General features: G+C 45.3%; 1 protein-coding gene across 8 annotated transcripts in view; it reads right to left on the bottom strand.

Annotated features, from left to right (window-relative positions):
* DOT1L (DOT1 like histone lysine methyltransferase) overlaps positions 1-13024 on the bottom strand; it is an 89790-nt gene that overhangs the window by 46764 nt on the left and 30002 nt on the right. For all 8 annotated transcript variants that reach the window (XR_014616732.1, XR_014616733.1, XR_014616734.1 and 5 more), the window contains exons 6-7: positions 11162-11256; positions 8519-8581 (exon numbers count right to left, since the gene is read on the bottom strand). Coding sequence is in view for 5 of the 8 variants with exons in the window: in XM_084221301.1 (XP_084077427.1) it covers positions 8519-8581; positions 11162-11256 (158 nt within the window). In the remaining 3 variants the exon portion in view is untranslated. The remainder of the gene's footprint in view (positions 1-8518; positions 8582-11161; positions 11257-13024) is intronic.

Genomic DNA, 13024 nt, shown 5'->3' with positions numbered 1-13024 from the left:
TCAAGCCCCAGGGGAGCACAGAGCTCTGGCACAGACTGAAGGTTCCTCAGGGGTGTGCTGGAAATGAGAGAGGAGCCCATGGGCCACTCCTCTGCTGTGCCACAAGCCAGGCTGGAGGAGGGCTGGGGGAGGAAGATAAAGAGGAGGAGAGAAAAAATCAGGTGCAAGTCTCTAATTAATGCTGATGACTCCCTTTGAAGATGATGGTTTGTGCCAGAACTTCAGGAACATCAAAGCAGCTGCTGAGGATCCTTTTCCTGCACTGATTTCTTTGTCTGGGAAGGAGTGAGGGTTTCACATGGCAGCACTAATTCTCATTAGTGACAACTCCACTTCCATGCCTCAGGGCTGGGAGCATCCAAAGGGAGCTCCTGGTGCCAGGCAGGGACACAGAGGGGGTGACAAACCTGCCTGAGCCACTGGGAAGGACAAAGCCACAGGTGCCAACAGGGATGGGGCTCCTTCCAGGAGGAAAGGAAGGGGAAGAGCACCAAAATGTCCTGCTGCTACACAAGAGGGCTGAGAAAAGTGGACATCCAGGGTTCTCAGGCAAGAGATCAAGAACTTCATCAAGAGCCTGAAGTGCTAGAAACTGAAGAGAGCAGGTAAGATTAGCTCAAGTTATTCAGAAATACCTGTTCCATCAGCTGGGCTGAAATCAGAGTTAAACCAGAATTGCTACCTGTGATCTCCCACCTGCTGGGAGGGGAAGCACCTTTGACATCCCTGCTGTAATAAAAGCAAAGGATAAGCTGGAAGCTGAACTCAAAGATCCAAGCCAAGGACATCTTGCTGGGTACTGTCAGAATGTAAACCAGAGACTCAACATCACAAAAGTTCTGAGAAGAGTGTTTTCTCATATAAGGAAAGAGTTTTTCTGGATGCCTATATGTGGACACCACCTCTAGATTGATTTTAAGAGCTAATTTTGTCTCAGTCATATCTATTCTTATAGTGAACAGCTCCATGGTTGAGTAACCAAGACAAAGTCAAAGAAAAACCACATGACAGGCAACAGTGTTTATTTTCTAACAACTTTTCCAAGTCAGCTTCTTGATAGCACCCTCTACACCACCAGTTTCTAAAGTCTCCACAGGGTTTTCCTACACTAACAGGGAAAGAAAAACATTGGGAAAACCAGGAACCACAAACATCACAGCCTGCAAGAGAACAGAAAAGAAGAGAAACATGAAACTATTTTGAAATGCTAAACTTCATAATAAAGGTCTTGAAATCCAAACTATGTGGCTGCAAGGCCTCACTTGGGTCCAGTTTCAATGTGTATTTACCCTGTCTTTGTGGTTAGAAAAGCACTTTTAACCAAAATCTCCAGGTTTTAACCTGATATCACCCATGGAGGATGAACACTTTGCAAGCCAGAGCCTTTTAACAATTCAAATGAAGCACAGCCCAGCTTAAACACATCTATTTTTGCATGGCACTGCTTCCCCAGCTCATGCTTAGCCAAGAGTCAAGGGAAAAAACTTCCCCAGGAAAAACACTGGAGCACAGAAATAATCAGATGAGCAACTGTGCCTGGGAGAAAATGGGTTATTTTTTCCCTCTGGAAGCAAGGCAGTGATTCCTGGATGCTCCCCTGCAGCAGGGACCGAGCTGCCTGACCCTGTACCCAGCTCCTTACCACTGTGCTGGGGCACTGAGCAATAAATGATCACTAAAAGAAGGAAAGGAGCTCTTTACTCATCAACTGAAACAGAGAATCCAAAAAAAATCCACACCAAAAAACCCACTCAGCTCGGTGGTTTGCAATAATTTTAAGAGTGAAACAAGAACTGGGAAGGAAAATCCAGCTGATTAAGGAAGGTCCAGTCTGCTGAAACAGCAGAACTGGTCCTTGCTGGTCACTCAGGGGAAACATCCACACAGTGACAGCCACAGGGCCACACTCAATCTCTCCTCCACTGTCCCCTCCCTCACCCTGGTCCTCCTCTCTCAGAAACTTAATCTCCTTAGTGAATAATGAATGGAAGGGACCATCTGTAACACAGATATTTTCATCTGATTAGACAATGCAGGGGATGCTTTATCTAACAGGATAATGAGCTCAGAGAAATCGCCTCCAGAGCTGCTGCCTGCATTGCTTCTAAATTTAGAAGCCAGACCAGGTTTTTATTCAGGTTTTTCAAACAGCCACTGCAGGAATACACTCAGCAGCATCTGATTCCTGTAACTCTTCCTGCAGCTGGATTGAAAGCAGCAGGGCCCAGCCTGGGGGAGGCAGCCAGAGCTACACAGAGGGTGTGAGTTCAGGTGACTACAGAACAAATCACGCTGCAATTTTGTGTGGGAACATGGCTCAGGGTTTTTTTTTATATATAATTGTGGACAAAACTGGGTGGAAATACACCTGGACCATTGGGGTTTATTTTAAATAAACTGGGCCTTGCTCTCCAGAATTCATGGCCAAGCTCACAACTTCCAGCACTAACAAGAACAATCCAGTGGGGAAGGCCAGATGCTGAATTTCAAGGCTGCAGAACAGTTTGGTGAGGGGACAGTGACTGCTCTTCTCTCCAAGGGATCTCAAACACAACTTCATTGCTTGCAGAGTTTGGGGGGTCCTGGGGTTTTCTTTGATTACATTCCTAGCAACTTTCCTCTAATGGCAAGCTGAAAAAATCCTGCTGGGAGGATTTGGGGCAGGTTACAGAAACATCATGAGGTTCTGAGTCCCTTGGATGCTGCAACAGGCAACAAGGACACAAAATCTTTCTCAGCAAGATTCCAGCAGCTGGGAAGGCTGCAGATGGTGAAAAGCTACACAGATCATGATTTCCCAAGTAAATCAAGGAACTGCTGAGATGCACAAACCCAAACAAGCATGGAACACTCTGCAAAAGTCAACTTCTCAGCAGATCACTTTTCAGGGAGAACCCTAAATCCATTTCAATTGGAAATCTCTAACTGTGCTGGGATCTTGGCTGTAAAAATAACCTAAAACCCAGCATGACCCTGCAGGGCAACTCCAGGATTTACTGCTGCCTTATGCACCACAGTTTTTACTTTTACAGCAAGAGAGAAGCAGCATCCACAAAGTTCAGCCAGAGCTGCAGGTGGGATCTGAAATTCTTCCCACTGAACTGCCACCAAGCCCTCCCCTCCTCCAGCACTTGATTTTTCTCCAAACACAAAAACATTATGAGGTTCTGAGTCCCTTGCACTGCTGCAATAGGCAAAAAGGACAGAAAATATTTCTCAGCAAGATTCTACCAGCTGAGAAGGCTGGACAAGGTGAAAAGCTACAGAGATCATGATTCCTAAGTAGGAAGGAGCAGAGCAGGAATTTGGGAAGGTCAGGCCCCTGTGCTGGGTTCTCAGCCCAGTGCTGGCCAGGGAGGCTCTGTGCTGCTGGAGCCATAAATTCACAAATTCAGGATGCCTCAGTGCAAACACTTGGCTCCCAAACCCCAGCATTTCTGCCTGGAAAAGTACACATGGTTATTTTTAGGTCCTTGTTCTTTTCAAAAATAACCAGAGGCATGAATCCAAACCTCCAAAATGTGGCATCATTTCAAAGCCACAGGGGACGTTTGGAGGGATTTTCAAATGCCAAAACATAAAATTTCTGCTGAAATGGGGAGGTCAAAAATCCCAGGAGCAAACAGCTGGCTCATCCTGCCCTGAGAGCAGCTCCTAGAGCAGGAGGTTTTCAGGTGCAGGTGATGTCAGTCTCCATCACAAAGCAGCTCCTGGGCACTGGAACTCCCACACAGCTCCTTGCTTGTGCTCAGAACAGGAGAAATATCAAATAAAGCAGGCAGAAAGGCATCCCAAATTTAGCACTGATGCTCAAAACTCACCCCTGATCCTCAGGGCTGAACCACCTGCAGGCACCAGAAACAGAAGCAGCCATCCAGCCCAAATCCCACCTTTAGGAATGCTGAGTTTGACAGTCACTGCCACCTCCTAAAGAAGCTTTTCTGGAGCAGGGCAGGAATTCTGTTATAACAACCCTGAGTAAATAAACACAAAACTAAGCCTGGTTCTCAGCAGAGTCCAACATGAGACTGCACCAACTCCCAACTGCTCTGAGCTCAGCCTGGGATCCTTCAAGTTGTGCTTATTTTGTCTCCAGCATTTTTAATTTTGAAAACTCACAAAGAATTTTGAAAGGAGAAAGTTTTCAGAAAGACAAAGGTAACAGGCTTTCCATTCCACACCTTCCTGTGTCCTCCAGCCAGTCTGCTCTGTGTTTTCTTCTCTCAGGAAAAGGCAACAACGGGTCACAGGCACTGAGAACTCACCAAAAACTACAAAAAATACCAAAACTTTTTCCAAGGGGAGCCCACAAGAGAAGAATTTTGTGCTACTCAGCAATCTCAGCCTCCTGCCCCAGATACCTGAGATGGCTCTGATTCTGAGGCCACATGAGGATATTTACAGTTAGAAACCATGAAAACCCATCTGCCTCTTAATTGTCATGCAGGGTTTTAATTGGATGGCTGCACATATGCAGGAATTCCCCATGAAAGACTCACTAATTAGCCAGGCCTAATGACCTTCCCAAAGTCTCCTGCTTCCTTCAGACAAGTTTACTTGAAAAGAGTGGGGTAAAGTTAATCTTGGAAACTTCTGAGCTCCATGGGAAGAGAAAGGAGAAGAAAAAAGGAGTTGGAACAAAGGGACATGTGGTGGAAGTGGGACATTCTAGTCCAAAAAGCTGAAGCAGATGATGATGATGAAAAGCTCTAGAGGAGGAGGATCCTCCCTTGGAATACAGGAGAGAAGAGCAGCAAAGAATCTGATTTTCCCTAAATGAGCAGGAATTGCACATTCCCAAAGAGCAGGGGATGTAAATATTCATTTAAGAGGATTATGAGACTCAGTGACCAACAACAGCTGGAGATCAGGAGCCTCCCAAGGCAAGGCCTGAGGAGCAAATCCCTCCCTCTCCTCTCATGGATCTTCCCCCCCTCCAGCTGTGGCTCTGCAGCCTTGGGCATCCAACACCCCCAGGACACTTTGCCACCTGCACCTGGAGAAATTTAATGTCCTTTCCTCATCAAGAGACTACAAAACAAATGAAGCTACAATTTGTGTGGGAACATGGCCAATTTGTGGACATACACACCTGGACCATTGGGGTTTATTTTAAATAAACTGGGCCTTGCTCTCCAGAATTCATGGCCAAGCTCACAACTTCCAGCACTAACAAGAACAATCCAGTGGGGAAGGCCAGATGCTGAATTTCAAGGCTGCAGAACAGTTTGGTGAGGGGACAGGGACTACACTTCTCTCCAAGGGATCTCAAACACAACTTCATTGCTTGCAGAGTTTGGGGGGTCCTGGGGTTTTCTTTGATTACATTCCTAGCAACCTTCCTCTAATGGTAAGCTGAAAAAATCCTGCTGGGAGGATTTGGGGCAGGTTACAGAAACATCATGAGGTTCTGAGTCCCTTGGATGCTGCAACAGGCAACAAGGACACAAAATCTTTCTCAGCAAGATTCCAGCAGCTGGGAAGGCTGCAGATGGTGAAAAGCTACACAGATCATGATTTCCCAAGTAACAAGGAACTGCTGAGATGCACAAACCCAAACAAGCATGGAACACTCTGCAAAAGTCAACTTCTCAGCAGATCACTTTTCAGGGAGAACCCTAAATCCATTTCAGTTGGAAATCTCTAACTGTGCTGGGATCTTGGCTGTTAAAATAACCTAAAACCCAGCATGACCCTGCAGGGCATCTCCAGGATTTACTGCTGCCTTATGCACCACAGTTTTTACTTTTACAGCAAGAGAGAAGCAGCATCCACAAAGTTCAGCCAGAGCTGCAGGTGGGATCTGAAATTCTTCCCACTGAACTCCCACCAAGCCCTCCCCTCCAGCTTCTCAAATGATTCTTCTCAAAATGCTGATTTTTCATATGACTGCCTCTAACACTGGAGTGGAACTCACGAGTTGAGCTCTGCTGATGACAGATTATTTCAATTTGTTCTTATTTTGTCTCCAACTTTTGGAATTTTGGGACTTCACAAAGCATTCTGCAGAAACAAAGCTGTTTTCCAGAAAGACAAAGATGTCAAGCTTTCAATTCCACATCTTCCTGTGTCCCCCAGCTGCATCATGAGCAAGTTTGCTCTGTGTTTATAGATGTGTTTAACAGTCACCTATAGCAGATGCTGCTAAGGGGTTCCTAAAGAAAATAAACTGCCTGGCAAAAGTCTGTTTGATGAATAAAAACTCAATAAAATCTGCCCTGTGGGCCTCCTGTAAAAGCCCAAAATCTGTGTTCAAGCATCACTCCCAGGTAACAGGAAACCAATTTTCCTTCAGACAAGAAGTGCTGCAAGTATTTAACTCTTCCCAAAAAAACCCTCAGATTGCATATTCAGGGAAATTTTACTCTAAACACTGCAGAAAACAGAGTTATAAAAGCCAAAGAACCTGGCAAAAATAAATCACTTTGTTTCAATATAGCACCAGACTCTGTCACTCGGAATGCTCAATATGGAAATGCTGCCTAAGGCAAGCAATATGCTTCCAATATTTTAGTCCAAGTTCCTCTCCTATTCCTTAAATTACCCAGCTCAGAAGCAGAGCATCCTCAGGAACAATTCCTTTCAAGTCATGCCAGCTGGGTGACACAATGGAAAAATGCCATATGGCCACTTCAGGGAAAGGAAAGCACTCCCAGTGCTCCTACAGCAGGAAGGAATTATCAATCCTGCTGCAGAGCAGGCCCAGCATCCCTGGAAGGGAATCCCTCTGTCCAGAGCAGGAATTGCAGGAGGGAGGAGCCAGGGCCAGGTGGGACCATCACCCTGCCAGCCTGCTTCCCCAGGGAGAGCTGGAGCAGCTTCTCTGCAAGATGAGGGCACCAAGGGTGCCAGCAGACAGAAAATTGGGAAATAAAGGCAGGACAGCTCCAAGTGATCCCACATGGATCACAGCAGCCCAGGGACAGGGCAGGGAGGGAAGGGAGGGAGAAGGGAAAGAGGAAGGGAAGGAGGAAGGGAAGGAGGAAGGGAAGGAGGAAGGGAAGGAGAAAGGGAAAGAGGAAGGGAAGGAGGAAGGGAAGGAGGAAGGGAAGGAGGAAGGGAAAGAGGAAGGGAAGGAGGAAGGGAAGGAGGAAGGGAAGGAGGAAGGGAAGGAGGAAGGGAAGGACAAGGGAAGGAGAAGGGAAGGACAAGGGAAGGAGAAAGGGAAGGAGAAGGGAAGGAGAAAGGGAAGGAGAAAGGGAAGGAGAAAGGGAAGGAGAAAGGGAAGGAGAAGGGAAGGGGAGAAGAAGGAGAAGGGAAGGGAAGGGGAAGGAAAGGGGAAGGGAAAGGGAAGGAGAAGGGAAGGAAGAAGGGGAGGAAGAAGGGAGAGAAGGGGAGGGAGAAGGGAGGGAGAAGGGGAGGGGAGAAGAAGAAGGAAAGGGAAGGGGAAGGAAAGGGAAGGAGAAGGGAAAGAAGAACGGGAGGAAGAAGGAGAGGAAGAAGGGGAGGAAGAACAGGAGGAAGAAGGGAGGGAAGAAGGGGGGGAGAAGGGAAGGGGAGAAGAAGGAGAAGGGAAGGAAAGGGAAGGAAAAGGAAAAGGCAGTTTGCCAATCCTTGCTCACACATGGATGCAGGACACATGGCCAGCTACAGCCTCTGAGCAGTGACCTGTCTTCCCTGGGATATTTGGGAATACCCCTGATCCAGCCAGGCTCTCCCCTGCCCACAGGGAAGTGGCAGAAGCAGAAATAGATGTGTTTTCAAAACTCCCAGTGGGTTGCTATCCATCTCCTGACTGGAAAGTGATTAAGCAGAGAGCAGATTTTCTTAATGACAAAGGGGAAGAAAGGCAAAAGGGAAGGAATGGACAGGACAGTGCATGGATTTGCAGATGCCTCACACCATCCTTGGAGAGCAAAACATCCTCAGACATAAAGAAACATCAAATTTCAACACAACCCTTGCCCCAGGCAGGAAGATCCCTCATAATGGCCCAATTACTCCTCCTGCTGCAGCTCCACCTTCAGAGCATCCAATTCCAAACCCTTCCAAAGCAGAACCCCCCTCCCCTGAGAACCATCCAGCCTGTTACCTGCTCCTGGAGCTCCCTACTCCAATCTCCACCCACCCAGAACCTCCAGAACTGGGCCCAGGTGGCCCCACCTTCCCCTGCCTGCAGAACTAAAGCTTCAGCTTTTATTTCCAGTTCAGAACCCCAAAAAGGAGCTGCCATACCTGACAAAAACCCCAAGCCATGGAGAGAGGGAGAGGAAAAAGAAATGGGATTTAACACAAACAGAAGACTCATGGCAGCCCCAGTCAGAACAAGATTTCAGAAGAAAAAATCTTCCCAAAGTTTCTGGAAAGACCTGGAAGTGCTCCCAATAACACCATACCCCACATCAGGCAAGACAAGAGAGGGTCTGGGAGGATAAATTGGAAACATCATCCCCAGGATCAACACAAGAACCAGGGAGCAGCTGTGCCTCAGCTGCTGGTGCCCAAGGAAAGGCTGGAGGGGACTTTCCAAACTCTGCACAGGGGTGAGGATCCCAATCTGCAGCTGAGTGTCACTCACTGTGTATTCTGCATGTTTCTTCCCATACCATTTCATCCATTTTCTGAACTCTCTGTCCATCGTCTGCAAGAGGGAAGAAAACCAAAAGCAGCCATTAGGACATCTCACATTCCCAATTCCATCACAGCAATGCAGACACAGCTCTGAAGCACTCATGGATCCCCAGGAATTCTGTCTGGTTGGAAGTTTTTTTGCCATGAATGTTCCAAGGACAGGCAAACACAGAGCTGCTGCTGTTCAGTTTCCTTTAAAAACCCAACCCTCACTTTTTTAGGGCCAAGGCAAAGCTGGCATTTTCACCCCCCCCTTTCCATGGAAGTTCCATGTTCTAAGAAAAGCTTTTACACTGCCCAGCACTAGAAATAGCCAGGTTTAAGTTGTGGTGCATAATCCCAGCAGGAGGAGGGGGGTGAGCCCAGCCTAAGCCCAGGGAGCAAAGGGACAATCAGGACAAGGCCAGGTCTGCTGGGATCACTGAGGAGGCAGAAAGCAGCAGGCAAAGCATCCCAGCAGCAAAGAGGGAGAATCCTGCAGCAAATCTGCTTCCCACAGCAACTGGGAGTGCTTCAAACTGCACCCAAACACTCCAGGGCTGCTGAGCAGGGAGGGCTCTGCTGGTTTTTCTTGTCCAAAGAAGGGAGAAAGGAACAAAATCCCATATCCAGGCAGCTCAGTGCCTCACACATCCCCACACCACCCTGGCCCAGCTGATCTTGAGGATTTGGCCCATATTTGGAGGAGAGTCTCCCTCCCTGGAGACATTCCAAAGCCACCTGGACACATTCCTGTGTCCCCTGCTCCAGGTGACCCTTCCAACACCAGCTGTGATTCTGTGTGAGAAGCCCAGCAGAAATTCTGATCCCACTGACAACTCAAGCTGGTGGTTGATCAGCTGCCCCATCAGCAGCTCAACAAAACTCTCTGTGTGGACAGGCATTTCATGCTCAAAGGCACTCCAAAGCTGAGCAGGAAAACTCAAAAATCCCCTGTAGTTTTAAAGTAGGAACTTCCATTTTAATTCATTAGTGAACTTCACTAAAATAAATCTGGAACATTCTTCCTCTTTAGGTGAAGCTTTTCAAAATTTATTATCTATTATCATGGTACCCACAGATGTGTGCCAAAGCCAATTTAAGTAGAAACTCAACCCAACTTCTTCCACAAATATGTGGAGGAAAACTGGGCCCTAACAGAGGCCACAAACTCTGACACTGGGAAATAATGCAGAATAACCAGGGAAATAATGCAGAATATTCTGTTCACCCAGTAATCTCATGGAAGACTGAAGGCACCCCAGCAGTGATTCCCCCAAATTCTCCATTTGTGGGTCATTCCTTTGTTTGCTGCTTGCACCAAAGCCTTGTGTTTGCACAGTGACAGGAAGGGGCATTAGTAAAAGTGAGAATTTCACTTTTCTTTATAAAACTGATCTCTAAGTTTCATGGTAAACAAAGGGGATTCCTGGGCTTGTAAATGTCCCAAAGCAAAACCAGGATGTTCACTCAGAGGGACTGCAGAGCCCTCCAGGTAAAAACTTCCACTCAGTCCTGGCAGGGGAAATAAAGTGGATTTGTAGGTCCTTGACTGATGGTCCTCACCACTGTGTTTGTGCATTTTGCCCACATCACTGAAAAGATGGATCAAGGAGTTTTATTTATTCCCTCCCCCCATGAGGGATAATTTTCCAGCCTGTTCAGGCTGAATCTGTGTTTTGACAAATTCAGAGGGATCAGTTTCTGTTCAGGCTATGAAGAAAGCAAACTTCTTGTGGTAAGCCATGACTGACCTCCCCTGTTTGCTCGTGGCCTCCCAGGTTTGCCTTGAACTCATCATCTGTGTGTGTCCCATTGGCACAGAATTAGAAATGTAAAGAAACCTCACTAAAGAAGCCTTACATAAATATTAAAATATACTAAAGAAGCCTGAATAAACATTATCAAACAATCATGGAATGGTTTGGGTTGCAAGGGACCTTAAATGTAATTTAGCTCCACACCCTGCCATGGGACACCTCCCAGCCCTGTCCAGCCTGGCCTTGAGCACTTCCAGGGATTCAGGGGCAGCCCCAGCTGCTCTGGGCACCCTGTGCCACCCTCACAGTCCAGAATTCCTTCCTAATCTCTAATCTGAATCTCCCCTCCTGCAGCTTCAGGCCATTTGATGGTATTTCCTCAGGAAGGTGCCTCCTGAGCAGACACCCAGCACAGGCTCAGGAGGAATTCTGGTGGTTTAATCAGTGAAAAAGGGGCATCACCATCACAGGCAGAGACAGGGCCTTTAAAATACTTAACACTAATTGATTGATGAATTTATTCCTGGATTTGCTGCATGCTGTGGCCTCTGGGAGCTGCATTAGAGCGTTCCAGACATGGAATGACTGCAGGTATTTGGGTGAAGCTTGCACCCTTTGAACACACCCTGATATTACTGTTAAAAGAGCTTTCAGGGCCTGAAATCACTCCAGAAAGATGCTTCTGAACACTCCAGACTGGACACACAGTTTTCCTGAAGCCCATCCTGTATGGCTGATATTTCTGAGCTCCAGGACAGGCTGAGCTGAGCAGCAGATCCCAGCAGGGCTGGAATTCTGCCTCTCCTGCAGCAGAGGGTCCCTGCCCCAGGCAGCACCCCCAGCTCACTCACCTCAGCATACTTGGCTGGAATATCAGCTTTCTCCACTCCGTAGTGATGTTTGCAGTTTGTGGCTGCAGCCACTTGAAGCACCACCTGCCCCACACCTGCAGGGAAGGAACAAAAACCCCAGAGCTGAGAGTTCAGGGAGACCAAGCACTGCCAGGGGAGAGAGGCTTGCAGGGCACACAAAAGCAGCAGGTGAACTGGGGACTGGGCAGGGCTCTGACATTCCCACTGCAGGCACTGGGCACTCCCAAAGTCACTCCCACTGCCCTGCTGCTGCTCAGCCCCAAGACAGAGTGAGGAACACTTGAATTATTTCTGGGGATAGCAGAATAAAGTCTCTGCCATGGGCCTGGGACCCAGCCTGCAGCACTCCCAGATAGGATCTTTAACCTTCCTGGACAAACAATTGTGAGAATCTGTGGAGGTTTTGTTTCCCTCCAGATGGAAAAGAGTTTCTCAGCTCTGATGTCTTTCTAAAGGTCTCATCTGAGCATCAGCCCCTGACAGGAAATTTCAGTCAGTCCCACTGAGAGGGGAAGCAGAGGTAAGAAAATCACTAAGGAGCCTGTCTATATTATATTATATTATATTATATTATATTATATTATATTATATTATATTATATTATATTATATTATATTATATTATATTATATTATATTATATTATATTATATTATATTATATTATGTTTTGCACCTTTTAAATATAATATATAATATATAATATATAATATATAATATATAATATATAATATATAATATATAATATATAATATATAATATATAATATATAATATATAATATATAATATATAATATATAATATATAATATGCAATACCATATTCTATTATATTATGTATATTCTATATTACATATACTATAGAGTATCATTATATATTTTATAAATTTAGTATATTATTGTATTAATATTTTATATTTTCAGTATATATAATATATATCTTACATGTAATATATCTAATATTATATAGTATATAATATTATTATTATATACTATATACAATATAGTATGTATATTTATTATATATCATATGTTAATATGCTTTATCATATGTATACTATATTCTTATAACTTTTAATAGTACACTACTTAATATTAAATTATTCTGCAATCTATTGGTTTACTATGCATAACATACACAAATATCCAATATTTATATATAACTGTTTAATATTTACATATACTTTCCAACACCAAACATAATTTTTTAAAATCTATTTTTCCCCAGAAGTCCTGTATCACACATACTTGTTTGGGTTTAAATGTGTTAAAAGTTCAGAACACATCAAGCAAGAGGGGAAATTCTTATTACTCCTTTCCTGCTCTGAACCAGATTTACCAAGAAAAAGAACATTTTCTTACTCAGTGTCACTGTTGCACATGTGCTTGAGTCATACCTGGTTTCCTCACCAACTAGACACACCAACTTCCTTTTCAAACTCGACTCTGTTGCAGATGTGGGTTAGATTTTTGTGGGTTTCACAACTGTTCAAGTAAACTACAAAAGCTTTTTTGGCACACTGACAAGTCAGAGGCAAAACCCCCTTCATTTCCAGATTCCACACCAAGTGTTCCACATGGGAAGGGTCAAGAAATCCAATTTTCAGACATGAATGGCATAAAGCAAATCCAGTGAAAACAGATGAATCCTTAGGAATGCAACTTGATGGACCAAACATCATTTTTAACATTGCTTCTTCTTCACAAGTGTATCCAACAATACCAACACAAACCAAGGGGTTTGTAACAAGGGTTTATTGCATTGCAGGCTGGTATTTCACTGCCCCCAGAAAAGAGGTCTGGGGGGTTGTTCTGGTCCATTTAATCCTGGCATAAAAATCAGGAG

This window comes from Fringilla coelebs (genome assembly GCF_963513975.1).
Source record: "Fringilla coelebs genome assembly, chromosome: 24".
Taxonomy (NCBI): domain Eukaryota; kingdom Metazoa; phylum Chordata; class Aves; order Passeriformes; family Fringillidae; genus Fringilla; species Fringilla coelebs.
Note: the sequence above shows the minus strand (reverse complement) of the source record. Positions and strands in the feature narration are given on the sequence as shown.